At 33.2% G+C, this 16174-nt stretch overlaps 1 protein-coding gene across 1 annotated transcript; it reads right to left on the reverse strand.

Annotated features, from left to right (window-relative positions):
- Window positions 1-6881: 6881 nt before the first annotated feature.
- On the reverse strand, window positions 6882-9162 carry LOC110898920. Its single transcript, XM_022145769.2, has 2 exons — window positions 8487-9162; window positions 6882-7591 (listed from the first exon to the last, which is right to left on the reverse strand). Exons 1-2 carry the CDS (start codon window positions 9016-9018, stop codon window positions 6960-6962), a joined length of 1164 nt encoding a protein of 387 aa, XP_022001461.1. The 5' UTR covers window positions 9019-9162; the 3' UTR covers window positions 6882-6959.
- Window positions 9163-16174: the final 7012 nt, after the last annotated feature.

The raw sequence follows: 16174 nt of genomic DNA on the forward strand, positions 1-16174 counted from the left end.
GTATTTATCCCTTTCAACAACGGGGGAGGGGGCGATCTACAGTTGCTTACTTGGTTAAAAATGTAAGATGATGAAGGTGAAGGTTCTAGTGTATGGCTGTACGGGCGATCGTTCTGGCGATATCTTAGGTAATCGATTTTCATGGTTTTCTTTTTCACGATGATCATGTTTTTAATGTCTTTGTTGCTCAAATTCATTGCATGTGGTGTTTAAGAAAGATATGGGCAAACTTTTCAGATCAACGAAGGGATTTTAGGCCCCAGTTTTTCTGTTAACGCTGATTTCAATTTCTTTTGTAACTAAAAAAGATGATGGAAACAGGATAAGGAGATGAAGAAGAAGATTGATTCTTAGATGAAGGCTGTGGCATTTAGACACCATACGACAAATCGACAAGTACATGCCAAGGATTTGTGGAGGTTAGATTTAACGATTTTTTTTAATTATAAATCGGCCAGTACATCCATGTATGTGACATCGTTTTATTTGCTATCATAGGTTCGAATAGCAACAATTTGTATATAATTCAATTTGATACTCTTGGCCTCTTAGACCAACAAATTCTGTATGTACATTTTGAACCTTTAGCGTTTGGAAATTGGATTCTGCTTTAGATTTATTCGAGTCGATTGCTCACTCCACAAATCGTAGGAACAAATTTACATCACGTGCAATCATCAGCATATGCATTTTCCTACTTTTATGTAGTTTTTAATCAGTACTAATCCCCTATTTTCTTATAATTAAACTGCTTCTTTAATTGAAACCTAGGTATCTGAAGATGACAACTGAAGCAATGGATGTTCCAAAAACTGGATTCAGTTTTGACCTTTGTAGGAGAAACAAGATGATGACAAAGAAAGGCTTAAAATCTATGGGCATCTTAACACCTTAACTACTATTGTTTGCTTGATCTTTGAGGTATGGTATGTTTCTATTACGTTTGATTGTGTGCTTGCTGTGTTTTAGCTGAATTAGGTTTATGTGAAGTAAGATTATGGCGTTTTGATCTGTACTTTATTGATACTTTCAGTTAGACGTGCTGTAGATTGTTTGTAGTTCGTATTATACTTGAAATTATCTTCCGGGGAAACTATCTAAACAAGATCCAACAAGTTCATCAAAGTTGACTAATAAGATATTCAATAAAGTTGATTGATAAATACAAGTTTAAGCTGAGTAATAAGATTTCTTCCAAGTTCCGAAAACTGGATTCGGTTTTAACCTTTTTACCAACTTTTCATCTTTATAATTTATAATCATGTGAATTGAGATGGGTGTTGTTAAATATTAAAAAAATTAACATGTTATTTTGTTTTTATCTCTATATTCAAGATATCATAGTTGTCAATAGCGAGCGGACAATAGCGACAAGCTAACTATATGCTACGTAACGATAGTGATGAAATAGTGGGTTTTCATGTTTAGCGATACACTAGAAGAAAGTTTAAGAAATTTTTATTATATGTATATTTTATTAAAATATTTTGTTTTTTCATGTATATTAATCTAAAACGCTATTTTATTTTTATATTAAAACAACCAAACAAAAAAACCTAAAATCCCACTATATTCACGCTATGGAGTCGTTAATCATTAGGTTGCGAGAAAAGGTCGCTCCGCTATGAAGTGTACGATAGCGAACACTCTTTTTGCTATTGACAGCAGTGCAAGACATCTGGAGAAACTGTACATTGATACGATCTAATCTAAGACAACTTGATTTAAGTTCCTTTATGTTGCCTTTCAGATCCTTATATTGATATGATTACGTTATTGCTTTCTGATTGATTTTAGGGTTACCAACTTGAAGAAAACAAAAATAAAAGAAAGAAATCTATTGGTTCAGTTGATTGTGTTATTACTTTCTGATTTTAGGGTTACCAACTTGAAGGTAATGTCAGCACTAGCACTTGGATCAACCGGTGTGAGGTTTGATGAGAGTAGGAGCAGCAAGAAAAGTGTGAACACATAATCAAGCAATGAGAAAGCTGACTTTATGGCCATGAAAGAGTGTAAAGTAAGCAGCCTTAAAAGGCCTATGAAAAGGGCCAAGATAGTTCAAAGAACCATGGTTGTAAAATTATTTCATTTCCAGAAAGCTTTAATAAATCGTGTATTTTTTGTCGATTTTTGTGGATCAAAAGAAATACAATTCATGCCTATGCTCTTGATTCGAACACAACATTATTGTTTAGGATTCTTTTTGGGTTGTTGCAACGATTGGTGATACTAAGTTGTCCCCGACACAGTACCGGAGCCTATACTAAGTTGTCCCCCGCACTACCTCCGCCCTCATCGGTGCCCAAACGGTCTTTGCTGTCGGCGTAACAACCGTCCAACGGTTGTTTTTCGAGAGGAGTTTACCGCCGCAACGCGCGGTGGGGAAACAACTAGTTTAAGACTAACATCCGGATCTCATAATATTTAATATTCAATCCAATTGTCAAGCCAACAAACAAATACCATAAAATCACAATATTATATTATATTATATTATATTATACTAGGTTATAACCCCGTGTATTACACGGGTTGAATAAATAAGTTTTATATACTAAATAATAAAACAATATATCTTTAAAAACCTTCTTTATTGCACAAGTTAAATAAATATAATTTTATATATTAAATAATAAAAATTTATATCTATAAGAACAATATTGTACAGGTTGAATAAATGTAATTTTATATACAAAATAAAAAAGTTATATCTTTAAAACCACGTGTATTACACGAGTTGAATAAATGTAATATTGTTTACCAAATAATAAAATAATACATCTTTAAAAAACCCCATTTATTACATGGGTTGAATAAATGTAATTTTATATACCAAATAATAAAAAAATACATCTTTAAAAATATGCGTATTACACGGTTTGAATAAATGTAATATTTTGTACTAAATAATAAAAAAAAATATATATATCCTTAAAAATCTCGTGTATTGTACGAATTGAATAAATCTAATTTTATACATCAAATAATAAAATTACGATTTTGACCCCTTGGTTATATCACTTTTACCCTTTTAGCCCAAAAAAGAATTTTTAACATCTAATCCCAACGTATTTTTTTCTAACCTTTTTGGCCCCTAACGCCTTTTTTTAACCCTTTTGGGCCCTAACATTTAATGGATGAAGTTAGTGTTAGGGGCCAAAAAGGTTAGAAAAGAAGACGTTGGGGGCTCGGATGATAAAAATTCTTTTTTGGGCTAAAAGGGTAAAAGTGATATAACTACAGGGGCCAAAATCGTAATTTTCTCTAAAGAATTTTTTAACATCTAAGCCCCCAACGTCTTTTTTCTAACCTTTTGGCCCCTAACGTCGTTTTTAACCCTTTTGGCCCCTAACATTTAATGGATGAGGTTAGTGTTAGGGGCCAAAATGGTTAGAAAAGAAGACGTTAGAGGCTCAGATGTTAAAAAATTTTCTTGAGCTAAAAGGGTAAAAGTAATATAACTACAGGGGCCAAAATCCCTAACGTCTTTTTTTAACACTTTTGGCCCCTAACATTTAACGGATGATGTTAGTGTTAGGGGCTAAAAGGGTTAGAAAAGAAGACGTTGGAGGCTCAGATGTTAAAAAATTCTTGAGCTAAAAGGTAAAAGTAATATAACTACAGGGGTCAAAATTGTAATTTTCTCTAAATAATATTATAAATAAGAAGAAGATTAAACTAAATAATAATTATCCATAAGATATTAAACTAAATAATATTTAATAAGAGGGTTATCTATAATTAATTAGAAAAGATTAAATTAAAGTAATAATTATCTATAAGAGATGCCCTAATATGATGACAAGTGTCCCAAAAGTGGTTTCTTTTATTATATAGTATAGATAGATTATACTACATATACATTTAGAAGATGGGGTATAGTGCCAGGCAGCCATTGAACCAACTTTTTTTAATTTAATTTTATTCTCAGTTTAAAATTACGCTTTCATCCTTCGTTTAAAAATACGTTCTTGCCCCTAGCTAAAAAAAATATAATTTTGCCCCTAGCTCAAAATTACGCTTTTGCCCTCGGTTCAAAAACTCATTTTTAATTTTGTTCTCAGTTTAAAATTACAGCTTCGCCCTTCGTTTAAAATTACGGTTTTGCCACGTTCAAAATAAAACTTTGGTTTTCCCTCTACCTTAAAATTACGATTCTACCCTCAGCTCAAAATTACGTTTTTTCCCACAGTTGAAAATAAAATTATGATTCCCCCCCCCCCAAGCTCAAAATTATGATTTTACTCTCAGTTTAAAATTATGATTTCGCCTCCAGCTCAAAATATAATTACGATTTTGCCCTCTATACAGACATACATGTTATGAGAGAGAAATTTTCGGTTTATTACCCCGCAACGCGGGCGGGGCAAAAACTAGTTACCCTACATATACAAAAAGGAGTGGGAATAGTGCCAGGCAAGCTTGCCTGACACTTCCCTGTTGGACCAACTCATTTTTAATTTAATTTTATTTCCAGTCTAAAATTACGGTTTCGAACTTTGTTTAAAATTACGTTTTTGCCCCTAACTCAAAATAAAATTATATTTTCGCCCTGACTCAAAATTTACGCTTTTGCCCTCAATTCAAAAATCCATTTCTAATTCTACTCCCAATTTAAATTAACGGTTTCGCCCTCCGTCTAAAATTACGCTTTTGCCCCCCCCCCCCCCCTTCAAAATAAAAATATGTTTTTGCCCCTAGCTCGAAATTACGATTTTGCCCCCAACTCAAAATTACGATTTTGCCCATAGTTCAAAATAAAATTATGTTTTCCCCCATAACTCAAAATTATGATTTTGCACTCATTCAAAATATTTTTACGATTTTGCCCTCTGTTCAAAATTATGATTTTGCTCCCATTTCAAAAATTACGATTTCTCCCCCAGTTAAATATTATGATCTTCCCATCGTTTTACTTTTTTTTTTTTTTTTTTTTTTTGCAAAACTATAGTACTGTTTTATTTTGCTTGGTTGACTCAATGTAACTTTTATTGTGTCAAGCAGCTGTCTAACACTCGCTCATTGGTCCTGACAAATTAGTATTTTACCCCCAGCTCAAAATTAAAGACCTGTTATTGTTTTAATCTTTTTAGCAAAACTATGGTAGTGTTTTCGTTTAATTGGTTGTCTCGATGTATTTTTTTAGATGGTTTTATAAGTAGTATGTACAAGTAACCTAAATACATGCATACATGTTATGAAACTAGGAAATATTTGATTTAACGCCCTACAACGCGGGCGGCATAGGTGTAATTTTGATTCGTCCAGGCATGCCTGGTACATGCTCATTTGTCCTGAAAAATTACAATTTTGCTTCCAGTTTAAAATTATAGTCTTTCTATCGTTTTAGTTTTTTTTTAGTAAAAGTATGGTAGTGTTTTTGTTTTAATTGGTTGACTCGATGTAATTTTTTTGATATCGTGTTATGAGTAGTATGTACAAGTAACCGAAACACAGACATACATGTTATGAGAGAGAAATATTCGGCTTATTGCCCCGCAACGCGGACGGGGCAAAAACTAGTGTATAACATTTACGCCGCTTCCACAATTCCACTCCGGTCGACAGCCATCATTGAAGAACAATAAGTTGATCTAGAGTTTATGTATTCAAATTCAAGTTTTATTTACTTTGTTACTTTGTTCGATTTCGAGTTCATTTAGAATTTATCAAATTTTGAATCAAATTCAAATTCAGTAATCAAACTTCGAATAGAATTCGAATTCAGCTTCAATTAATTCGAGTATTCGAAAGTGGATTTGTTGAACACGTATCTGAGGACATGATCTAGGATAGGGATTCGTGAAGACATAGGATAAAGGTTAAGGACTATTAAGGGATGACGTATAGGTAGCCTAGTTTTTGGGTTAAGGGGGATTTAACATATGATTGTCTTTCGGTAACATGTGCATTGGTTGTCTTATGATGCTATAAATGTTATGTAGTATGTGCTCACTCCTGTTGATATTTGGTAGTTTTATTTCACTATGGTACCCGTCTTTTCTGTTTGTTTCACGTCTGTTTGTTCGTATGCTTTTATTTTTGAGCTGGGGGTCTTTCTGGAAGCAGTCTCTCTACCCCCAAGGGATAGAGTTAAGGTTTGCCTACATCTCACCATCCCTTGACCCTACCTCTAGCTCTGCTATTGGTGGGATATGCTGGGTACGGTTGTTGTTGTATAGATGCTCTAGTCTCATTTCTATTTAGACAGCAAATTGGACAAAGAAAAAAAAGTTACTGCACTAGATTGCTTATTTGGTAACATGTACTATTGTTTGTTGTCTAGTACCACTTGTTTTATTTGGGTACACAATTATATAAATGAACTTGTCGACATCCTAAATAACATACAAATTTCGCTGCATGATGTAGAAATCACACGCCAGGTGCTTAGATTCTTCCAGGTCAGAATTGTTAGCTAATATTTGAATTTGGCAAACCGAATAAAAACTATATTCATTCGGACGCGGACTGTGACAGGACGATGGTATGAAAAAAGTTTCATTTTCGGTTCAGTCCGGTCCAAAACAGGATTTTGTCTTTCTTGTAATGAAATGATTTGTTCATGAAATAGGTTAGGAGCCGGTTTGAGGCAGTATAAACGTGTCAAACGGCTTGACAGGTCCAAACGGGTTGCAAACAAATTAAAAGGGTTGACAAGTTGGATTTATAAAAAAATATATATTTTTTATATTTTTATAATAACGTCACATAGGTCAATTGTTTAATTTTGAGACAACTTGAACATGACTCATTTATTTAACAGGTCAAACCTGGCATGTTTATCAAACATATTAGTTGATAAACTCAAAACGTGACTATTTTGGTTCTCTCCATATGAGTTATAGATATTCTCTTAACGTACGAACACGAAGATAAAATATCAAATTCTATCTAAAGAAATCCTTAATGATGAACTTTACCCAAAAAAACAAAACCATTCAAATGTCATATATCTAGAGTTTACATATTACCACAAAGCAAGGTAGAAGAGCTTTAGGACTAAGCAAATAAAGATCTTCAATATTCGAATGAAGCCCGATTTTCCCAGCCAACGAGTCAAAACCCGTCTGCCCGGTTATCTCTTGAATGTTCTCTAATGGCCTATGCACCCGACCCGCAATCACTCTGCACACCATCAACGCCTTTCGTGTATCCAGCCCGTTATCACTCACTTCTATGGATTCAAAAGCCCGAGCGCTAGTTGAAGTTGTGAAAACACCAATGCCACCCTTGAACTCCCTATTAGTGGAAAACCCTTGTCTTATAATCCGACAAACACAACATTTGTCCGAAACACATAAACTAGATTCACCATTCATGCCAAGAGAACATGCGATCGTGGTGCCATAAAATCGCAAAAGCTCATTCCCATCGGCTAGACAACGAGGGTGCTTCTTTGGTAGTTTGCTGGCTTTTGTTTTCACGGATTCTCTGTATTCTTCGAACTGCGCTAGTGTCTTTTGCATACTGTGTACTTTAAAAACCTTCTCGACTCGACCCGTATTGTTATCGGGCTTTAACCAGCCTGATCGACAGATTATTTCTACAATCTTTCTTGATGAATCACCCTCTATAAGTTCAGTGACTGCCAAAAATAACAAGATTATTGTTAGAAGACTTGTTTTAAAATGAACATCACGTAGTTTGGACAGCATTATATAATTATATAAATGTTGTTGCCCGACTACCTGCCATTGCTTTGTAATTGCCCTTTTTCGTGTGGAATGATATTGCCGTAATCTTTTCTAAATCAAAAAAAAAAATAGTAACTTTATTTTTATAATAATATATTGTTTTTTGTTTTTTTAATTTAATATATTATAATAGTTTATTATTATATTTACTTTTAATAACACATTTTTTATTTTTTCCCTTTTTTAAAACCACATATTTCCTATGCCGTTTTTTAATAATTCTTTTTTTGAAAATATTTTAATTTATCGATTAATTTTATACTTCTTAAATAATTTACGTATATAACTTTTTTTCTAAAAACTTAAGTACGTAGTTTTGTTTAATTCTTTCCCGACATTCTGTTATAAGTTTTGTTAAAAACGAAGTTGTACTTTGAATAAAGTATTTATTTGGTATCATAAAACGATACGAAAATAAATTAAACCGTTATAATGGTTTGACTTTCTAAACAACATTCTTTATTTTCAAATCACGTTTGTTTTACATTACTACTTGCTCAGTTTCGCCACAACGCGAGACAAAAAAAAAAAAACTAGTAAAGAACGAATATTGGTAAATTGAAAAAACAAACGTATTAATAGGGTGTAAACAAGCCAAGCCACTTGTTTAACTGGGGTGTGAACGAGCCAAGCCACTTGTGAACTATTCAAAACCAGCTCGCTAAAAGCTCGAACCGTGAAACCGAGCCAAGCATAACCGAGCCCAAGCTTCACTTAACAAATTAAACAAGCTGACCGACTCGAGTTCGCCTCGTTTACACCACTGAAAAAAACATAGAAATTTACCAGCATGCTTTGACAGATGATGGTCTTCAAGATTCTCCCACTTCCCAAACTGCTTGCCACACTTATGGCACGTGACCGTCACCGCCACACCACCACCTCTAACAACCTTTTGAGGGACCCCATTGTTTCCGGTCAACTTATTCTTGACACCATGCACCGGGTCCGGACCCGGTGTACCGGGCACTAAACTACCCACCCAACCATCACCCCCACCCCCACCACTAAATCCAGTTATTTTAAGTTCACACTTTGAATCACTAACAACAACTTCATGGGCTATCGGGTTAACATACTCACTGCTTCCAATGGATCTTGGGCTGCAACTAACCGGTTTTTCTAACTGCACACCTTTACTAGCACCACCATTGATGACATCTTTGATGGTTGCAATGGATCTTGAACAACCCGACCGGCCGGGTTTCCGGGTCAGGATTGTGGTCAACTGGTTCTTGGTTTTCGGGTTATGGACTTGTGATGGGTCGGATCTGCAGTGGAGGGATTTCCTTAAAGAAAGAAACCAAACTGTTGGCATGTTGTTTTGTTTCACCTTTCTGGATTTTTATTTTTAAAAGTGGAACCCTTTTGTACCCATGTGGTAAACTTTGGATAAAAGGTTTTATAAAATAATGAAATTTGGGTTTGAAGGAGAGAGAGAGAGATAGAGGAGACGAATGAATAAAAATCAAAGATTTTCTGACAAATATGAAGATATAAAAAAGAAGACATTAATAAGTCACCTATTTTTTTTTAAATTAATTAAGGAATTATTTGGGGAGGATATATTTAATGCGGTAAAATAAAACAGAATTAGAATTCTAAAGGTAATATAAAATTTATGGGTTTTGAAATATTAAACTAGGGACGGGAATAGATATCTAAGTTGAAGATACAATAGAAAGTTTATTTGGCTAGAAAGGATAGGAAGTGATTTTGACCATCCATTAAGTTAATCAATGGCTAAAATTAAATCAGGGAAATTAAAAGGAAGAAAAGAGGCGCGTGAGTTTGTTCAAGGGCATTCTAGTCAATTCAAGCCAATAGTTTCTCTCTCCTCCAATTCTCCCCCATTTTTTAAACGTTAATAACTCTTTCATACGACATTATTTTTTATAAAAATTGCACAAAAAAAACGAGCGTTTTTTTATCTTTAAAACGAGTATACTATTGCTATATTTTAAAAAAAAAAATTTAAACCCAGTTGCGTAAAACGCAATAGAAAAACCACCAGTTACATAAAACGCAATGAAAAAAAAACCTAAAAAATGACATTTTTCTAAAACGCAATGCACCAAAAACACAAAGAAATGACTTATTTGTAAAACGCAATGGCCAGAAAACACACAGAAATGTCTTATTTGTAAAACGCAATAGCCAGAAAACACATAAAAATGTGTTTTTACCTAAAACGCAATGCACCAAAAACACAAAGAAATGACTTATTTGTAAAACGCAATGGCTAGAATACACTTAAAATGTCTGTTTTCTAAAACGCAATGGACTGAAAACACATAAAAAAGTGTTTTACCTAAAACGCAATGCACCAAAAACACAAAGAAATGTCTTATATGTAAAACGCAATGGCCAGAAAACACTTAAAAATGACTCAACCCCAGCCAGGGGCTCTACCCCTTGGACCCCGCCAGGGGCTGCCGCCCCCGGACCCCCGCAAAGATCGTAAAACGCAATGACTAAATCAAAAACACAGATCATGAAAATGAAATTAAAGAATTTCTTACATGGATCGAAGCCGATTTCTTCATCAATTGACAAATGTTGAATGATAGAAACACTTATCAACGCTCGAATCGAACGAATCGAGTGATTATCTCCAAAATCACCGGAAAAAACGAGATTTTTTTATGAAATTAAACTGGGTTTTCTTCAAAAAAAAAAAGCTGAAGAACACGTTGATCGGGTTCTGAATCATTGATTGGTGATGAAAATCGCACTATAATGTAGTGATTATTGAGATAGAAAGTGAAGAAATAGTTGAAGATGGTGGGTTTTGAAAATGGTGGGTTTTTAAATTTACTGGGTTTTGAAAAAGGAAGAAGAAGGAGTTGGATTGACTAAAATACCCTTTCTCTTTATTTTAAAATTTGCCACATGTCATAATCCTATGGCTTCCTATCATTCCTAGCGAAAATTAACTTCCTATTTGATCTTTTCCCTAGATATCTATATATATATAGAGACGATTGGACCTATTTATTGAAAAAATACACAATGTGATTTTTTACTTTTTTAAAAATAAATAAAATTATGAGGTTAAAATCCATAATTTCTTTTTCTTGATATAGAAAACATAAAACTGTGTTATAGAAATGAGATATCAAGTAGTTAAACACTTAAACGAGTTGTATTCATATTTAGGGTATGTTTGGCAAAAGTAGCTGGTGACTGGTGGCTGTAGGCTGGAAGCTGGTAGCTGTAGCTTTTAGATATATTTAGGTGTTTGGCAAAGTAGCTAAAGGTTTTAATAAAATATATAAAATGACCAAATTGACATAACTAAAAAACATAACTAAAAACTTCATTATCTTTAGAGGTTCAACTAAACAAGGTTTTTTATTGACTAGGAGTTTTTTCTTAAAATCTTAAAACTAAAAACTTCTAAAAGCTCCATGCCAAACATACCTTAATACTTGTATTATACAGAGAACTATTAAACCCAATAAAACACGATTTCTCAGCCCTACATTAAACTCTATTCTATCTTCTTTTTGTATCATGGTATTAAAGAACCAGGTCCTCTATTTGCCAACTAAAAGCATTTAATGTCAATATATCTATCAAGGTTGTGAATACGTTATCAACCACAATTAGTGGTGTTGTTCACTCCTACAAGCAACAATGATGAACATATTAAACTCGATGACCATTTGATGTTGTCATGATTAGACTTTCTGATCGGTAGGTTGGCACTTGGCAGAATTGTTAGTTCTTGTTGGAAGTCAAAATGACTTGTATATTTATTCGTTGTTGAAATTATCAACCGTTAACCTCAACACACTTTAAATCACGTAGTCTGAATATGACCCCATGCATCTCCTTTATCTAAACGAGTTAACGGGTTAGTGTGTTGTAAACATATTGTAATAATTGGGCTAAACACTAGGTTGGCGGGATTATCTAACTTATAATAAAAGACTCCAAATAATGTTAATGTTATTCTGTTCTTCAATATCATAAATTTTATTTATATTTATTTAATATATTTATTTAATATTAATAACTAATATATAAATATCACTTATCTTTATCTAAGATTAATAAATAACTTTAAATAATGTCACATAATATTTTCTCCTTCAATCTTTTAATAATATTATTAATATCTAAATCTATAATATCTAATAAATTATTAATATCTCTTAAACTAATATGACAAATTATTAATATTTCTTAAACTAATATGAAAAGAATTAATTCATAAATATTAAACTATTCAATGGATAAAAAATAAATTGAAACAATATCGTGTATTATGTAGATAATAAATAAATATTTAACCATTAACAAGAGTTTACTCTATTATTATCTTCCTATACTAATGAATGAAAATCTTCTTTGGACACGTGTCACTCCCTGGTGCTTTCTCACCTTATTTTTCTGTTTATCTCTCATATTAAATAATAATAATAATTTTAAACAAAGTATTAGATAAGAATAAATATTTAGATAAGGATAAACGTTTGTTTTTATTATGACCATATTAAATAATAATTTTAAACCAAAAAAATAGATAAGAATATAAACATTTGTTTTTATTATGTTCACAGTAAATGATAATAAAAATCTTATACAAAAACTTAGATAAGTATAAATATTTGTTTTTCTATAAATAACTCTAAACAAAAATTTAGATAAGCATAAACGTTTGTTTTTATTAAGAGAGTATATATATATATATATATATATAGGGAACCGCTAAAATGAAAACCATCTTCAGTTGTAAGAACCGCGAGAATCAGTTCCTAACCATCAGATCTTCAAGATCAATGGATGAGATTAAAAGTAACTAAAAATAATATTAAATACTTTTTGTCTTATTATGTTTTTAATATTTTAATTCAAAAGGGTAATTTAGTAAAATGACTCTATTTTGTCTTTTAGTCTTTATTATTTTTTATTACTTTTTTTGTTTTATTATATTACTTTTTATTTTTTAAACATAATTTCTTTTATTAAAAATCATTTTTAAATTCAGATTTATTAACAAAACAAAATATTTTGCGCGCCGGTTTTTTGCACGCCGTCTTTACGCCCTGCTTTTTTAAGCGCCGTTTTTGGCGCGTCATTTTTTCACGCCGTTTTTTACGCTCGGCTTTTTCAAGTGGTTTTTTTAAAGCGTCGTTTTTACATCCCGTTTTAACGCGGCGTTAAAATTTTTACGTTTTGCGCTAAACTTTTTACGTTTTACCTTTTACGTTTTACGTAAAACTTTTTACGTTTTACGTAAAACTTTTTACGTTTTACATTTTTTCGTTTTACGTTTTTACGTTAAAAAAATTTACGTTTTACATTAAACTTTTTACGTTTTACGTTAAAAAGTTCACGATTTACGTCAAAAAGTTTACGGTTTACGTTTTACGTTAAAAAGTTTACGGTTTAACTTTTTACGTTTTACGTTAAACTTTTTACGATTTACGTTAAACTTTTTACGTTTTACGTAAAACTTTTTACGTTTTACGTTTTTTCGTTTTACGTTTTTACTTTAAAAAAGTTTATGTTTTACGTTAAACTTTTTACGTTTTACGTTTTACGTTAAAAAGTTTACGTTTTACGTTAAAAAGTTTACGGTTTAACATTTTTTTTAACAAAAACTTTTTTACGCAACACGAACGCACCCAGAATCGCAAACTCGGTAGGTGTCTTAGATAGATTGTTATCATCATCGACTGACGAAAAAAATACAAAAAACCAACAACATCAAAACAATGTGTATCTCCAAAAAAAGGGGTTTGGCTCAGATTTCGCGATAATCAAAAGGCTGCAAAGTGGGGTTGCAGGATCAAAAAACCTACCCTCCACCATCCTTGCCGCGCCATCGTCAAAAAAATATACGTTTTTTTTGTATCATCACTGCCAAGAACGCCATCGTCAAGATCAATTGTCGGGGAAAAAAGTTTCGTATTATCAGTACCAAACGACACAAAAGAACTCACTCCCTGATCCGACAACTTTTCGATCGGCACAACGGGGCACCACCGGCACCAGCGAGCACCACGAGGCACCACAGGGCACCATCGGCACCGCTTGCAAAATCAGTCACCTGTAAAAAACAGGCGACATTGAAGCCAACCAACAGAAGCACACAAAGCATCTCTAACATAACACCCAAAACCCATTTCATAAAGAATATCCAAATCAAGGAAAAACCCAGCACCAAAAACAAACAAACATGTTGCACAGTGTTACTCCGTTTAAGCCCTTTAGCTCTAAAGTATACCCAAAATCAAAAGAAACCCAGCATACCCAAAATCAAAAAGAAACCCAGTAAAAAAAGGCCAAAAGCCTACCAAACCACCAGGACCACCGCTCTTTTCCGGCAAGGCTGGTTCTGACGGTGACTTATAGTGGACGACCGGTTCTGACGGCGGCTTACAGTGGTGTTAGGTGGTTACACTCGCCACAACAACCATCCCTTCAACCCACCCCTTCACCGATCATTCACCGCCAACTCTGCCTTTGCCTCGAAGAACGTCGACATGAGATATAAGAGAGTGCATATGAGGGGACGCCGGTGTGGATGTGATGTTTGGGAGTTACCGGTAACCCACCACCGCCGTCAAAACCCACCACCACCATCGTCAAAACCCACCACCACCGTTAAAACCTCCCCACCACGGTCTTGAAGATGGTTTCCTGAAGATGAGAGATGAGTGGTTTCAATAGAGAGAGATGAAAATAAGTAGTTGCAAGTTTGATTTTCAAAGAGAGAGAGGGATGAGTGATTTCTTGAAGATGAGAGATGAGTAGTTGCAGGTTTTATTTTCAAGAGAGAGAGAAAGATGAAAATAAGAGAGAGTTTTGAATTTTAATGAGATATAATGGGTCTGAAGGTTTAAAGAGACAGAAAAAAACATAGATTAGACTTTTGGAGTAAATGACTAAAATACCCTTTAGTTTGATTGGTTGAGAGTGGTTCTCGCGGTTCTTACAACTGAGGATGGTTTCTATTTTAGCGGCTCCCTATATATATATAGGGTGGGGTTCTAGAGTGAATAGTAGTGTATTTGTGAACTGAGTGAACAAATTCTAGCCATTGATTTACATCATCAAATCGTAAAATACACTAGTGTATTTTCATCATCAAATCCTGGCCATTGATTTACACATGTGTATACACTTGTGTATTAATAATCAAGGACTAGGATTAGTTCACTAGTGTTCAAAATCAAGGGGGTTGTTCACTAATGAACCTAACCCTATATTTATATATATATATATATATATATATATATATATATATATATATATATATATGTATATGTATATAGGGTGGGGTTCTAGAGTGAACACTAATGTATTTGCGAATTGAGTGAACAAATCCTGGCCATTATTCTACACACCTAATATACATATATATATATATACATATATATATATATATATATATATATATATATATATATATATATATATATATATATATATATATATATATATATATATATAGGGAGCCGCTAGAATGAGAACCACCTCGAGTTGTAAGAACCGCGAGAACTACATCCCACGGAGCGCCGTTCGCCATGATTTTTTTTTTACAAGTAGATGTGTATATTATAAACACAGCCGTAAAAAATCATGGCGAACGGCGCTCCGTGGGGTGTAGTTTTTTACACCACAAGTTTGTTGAAAAAAAAAGAAAAAAGAAAAAAAATTAAAAAACACCAAACTTGTGGTGTAAAAAACTACACCCCACGGAGCGCCGTTCGCCATGATTTTTTACGGCTGTGTTTATAATACACACATTTACTTGTAAAAAAAATCATGGCGAACGGCGCTCCGTGGGGTGTAGTTCTCGCGGTTCTCACAACTCGGGGTGGTTCTCATTCTAGCAGCCCCCTATATATATATATATATATATATATATATATATATATATATATATATATATAGATATATATATATATATATATATATATATATATATATATATATATATATATATATATATATGTATGTATAATATATAGGGTAAGGTTCATGCGAGAACCACCTTTATTACGAGAACCACGAGAACCAATGTGAACACAACCTAAAATAGCTAGAAAAACCTAAAAAAACCTAACCTCCACCCCTCCCCCCCCCAAAAAAATCTAAACCCCCCACCCCACCCCACCACAAAAAAACCCCTACCCCCCCCCCCACAAGCTAAATGCTAAAAACTAAAACCCCCAAAAACCTAAAAAAACTAATCCCCCCCCCCCCAAAAAAAAAAACCTAAACCCCCCTCCCCCACCCCCCAAAAACCTAACCCCCCTCCCCCCCAATGCTAAAAACTAAACCCCCAAAAACCTAAAAAAAAATAAAAAAAGCACACAAAAAATTTTTTTTTTATTATTTTTTAAGTTAAAATCGCTACTTTTAGTAGCAAAAAAAAATTTTTTTTTGGCTACTAAAAGTAGCGAGTTTTTTATAAAAAATATTAAAAAAAATTATGTGTTTGTTAGCTATTTTTA

The sequence above is a fragment of the Helianthus annuus genome, chromosome 13 (assembly GCF_002127325.2).
Source record: "Helianthus annuus cultivar XRQ/B chromosome 13, HanXRQr2.0-SUNRISE, whole genome shotgun sequence".
Taxonomy (NCBI): domain Eukaryota; kingdom Viridiplantae; phylum Streptophyta; class Magnoliopsida; order Asterales; family Asteraceae; genus Helianthus; species Helianthus annuus.